At 36.9% G+C, this 1,725-nt stretch overlaps 1 protein-coding gene across 1 annotated transcript in view; it reads left to right on the forward strand.

The window, feature by feature from the left end:
* LOC108974457 overlaps positions 1-286 on the forward strand; it is a gene marked incomplete in the record, with an annotated part of 1,364 nt that extends 1,078 nt beyond the window's left edge. The window contains 1 exon segment of the mRNA XM_018942309.1: positions 1-286. Within this exon segment, the coding sequence (XP_018797854.1) occupies positions 1-169 (169 nt within the window).
* Between the last annotated feature and the right edge of the window lie 1,439 nt (positions 287-1,725).

Below are 1,725 nucleotides of genomic sequence, written 5' to 3' on the forward strand. Positions count from 1 at the left end.
CCACGAAGACAACACGCCACCGCAGCAGTGGGCACTAGGACGAATCGCCGCAACCATAGAAGGACGAGACGGAAAGGTGCGAGTGGCAGACGTGGCAACCAAGGCAGGCACCATTAAGCGCCCTATTCACAAGTTAGCCCTGCTGCCTATCGAAGTTGAAGGATCATGATCCTGTCAAGGTGGCCGGTGTTGCGTCTAGCGACTTTATACGTCTAAAACTAATGGTTTAAAAAGAAATTTGTAAAATTAATTAAAGAATCTATGAATATTATTAAATGTTGTTTTTTAAATCATCTAAATACTTACCATTTTTATATTATCAAAAAAGAAAACATCTACTACCTATGTATTAAAATAATCTATTACCATGAACTTAASATTGCTGAATTGAATTAGAACTAGATACTTACCCCTCTTTTGTATACATACTTACCTCTAGTCTAAGCCGTTAGGTTAAGATTTAGGCTAACTAATGAACTGTTGAAATAAAGAATGTCATTGTATTAAAGACTATACCCGCGAACGGACGTTTTTTCTTTTGGAACCGGAATCTTTTTAAAATCGAGATTAGCACAGGCAATTAGCTTTTAGTTTAATCTTAAAAAAGCTTAAGATTTTTTCACAAGGTCTTACAAAACAAAAAAGGGGGAAAGACATATCATACTCTAAATTTATTTCTGAGAGTGACGGTCTAATAAGAAATTGCAATCGATTTGCTTCTTCGCCGATTCAAGAAAAATATGAATCTGCCCTAGAAAGAAAAAGCCAAACAATTGAAAATGTTTGGACACGTCTCCAGGCTGCATATGAGGCAATTGTAGATACTGACGATTCAGATCTACCAGAAAACTTTAAATCTTCTGCTTACGCCAAATTTGAAAGCCGCTTAGACCAGTATGAAGACACAAAAATTATGATCGCAGATCAGCTAAAATTAATTAAAGCAGTTGCACCTTCCAATTCAAGAGGCAAGTTCGGGTAGCCACCTTAAGGTGCCCGCATGCGACACTGAAATTTTCTATGGTGGTTATGAACAATGGCCGTCCTTCCATCATATGTTCACAGCTGTTTACATAAACCATCCGAAATTATCAAATGCTCAAAAGTTGTATCACCTCATATACAAAACAAAAGGTCAAGCAGGCGTCATCGTAAAACAGTTTAAAAGCTTTGAGATCAAGGTACGAAAACGAACGAATACTGGTAGATAAGCAAATAACGATATTGATGAACTTGCCCAAAATTCAAAAGGAAACAAGTGAAGAATATATGAAACTTCAATCCACTGTCTCCAACTCTTTGTCGGTTTTAGCCACACAAACCGATCCCAGACAAATGATATTCCGGTAAATATATGCACCGCCGCATTATCAGAAAAATCGTTATTGCTATGGGAATAATCTCTTTCATGAAGAAAAAAAAATTCCCACGTGGCAGCAAATGAAAGATTTCCTAACTACCCAGTATGAAATCGCAGAAAGAGTTAATAAAAAGATAAATAAAAACAAGTAAGGAAGGACTAAGTTCGGGTGTCACCGAACATTTTATACTCTCGCATGATAGAGTGATAATCGAGATATCAGGCGTGGTTGTGAACCGATACATGTCATCAGGGTGTTAAGAAAATATTATATACCGAATTTCATTGAAATCGGTCGAGTACTTCCTTAGATATGATTTTTGGTCCATAAGTGGACGACGCCACGCCCATTTTCAATTTTTAAA

Source organism: Bactrocera latifrons, unplaced genomic scaffold (assembly GCF_001853355.1).
Source record: "Bactrocera latifrons isolate USDA-ARS-PBARC rearing strain unplaced genomic scaffold, ASM185335v1 scaffold_550, whole genome shotgun sequence".
Lineage (NCBI taxonomy): Eukaryota > Metazoa > Arthropoda > Insecta > Diptera > Tephritidae > Bactrocera > Bactrocera latifrons.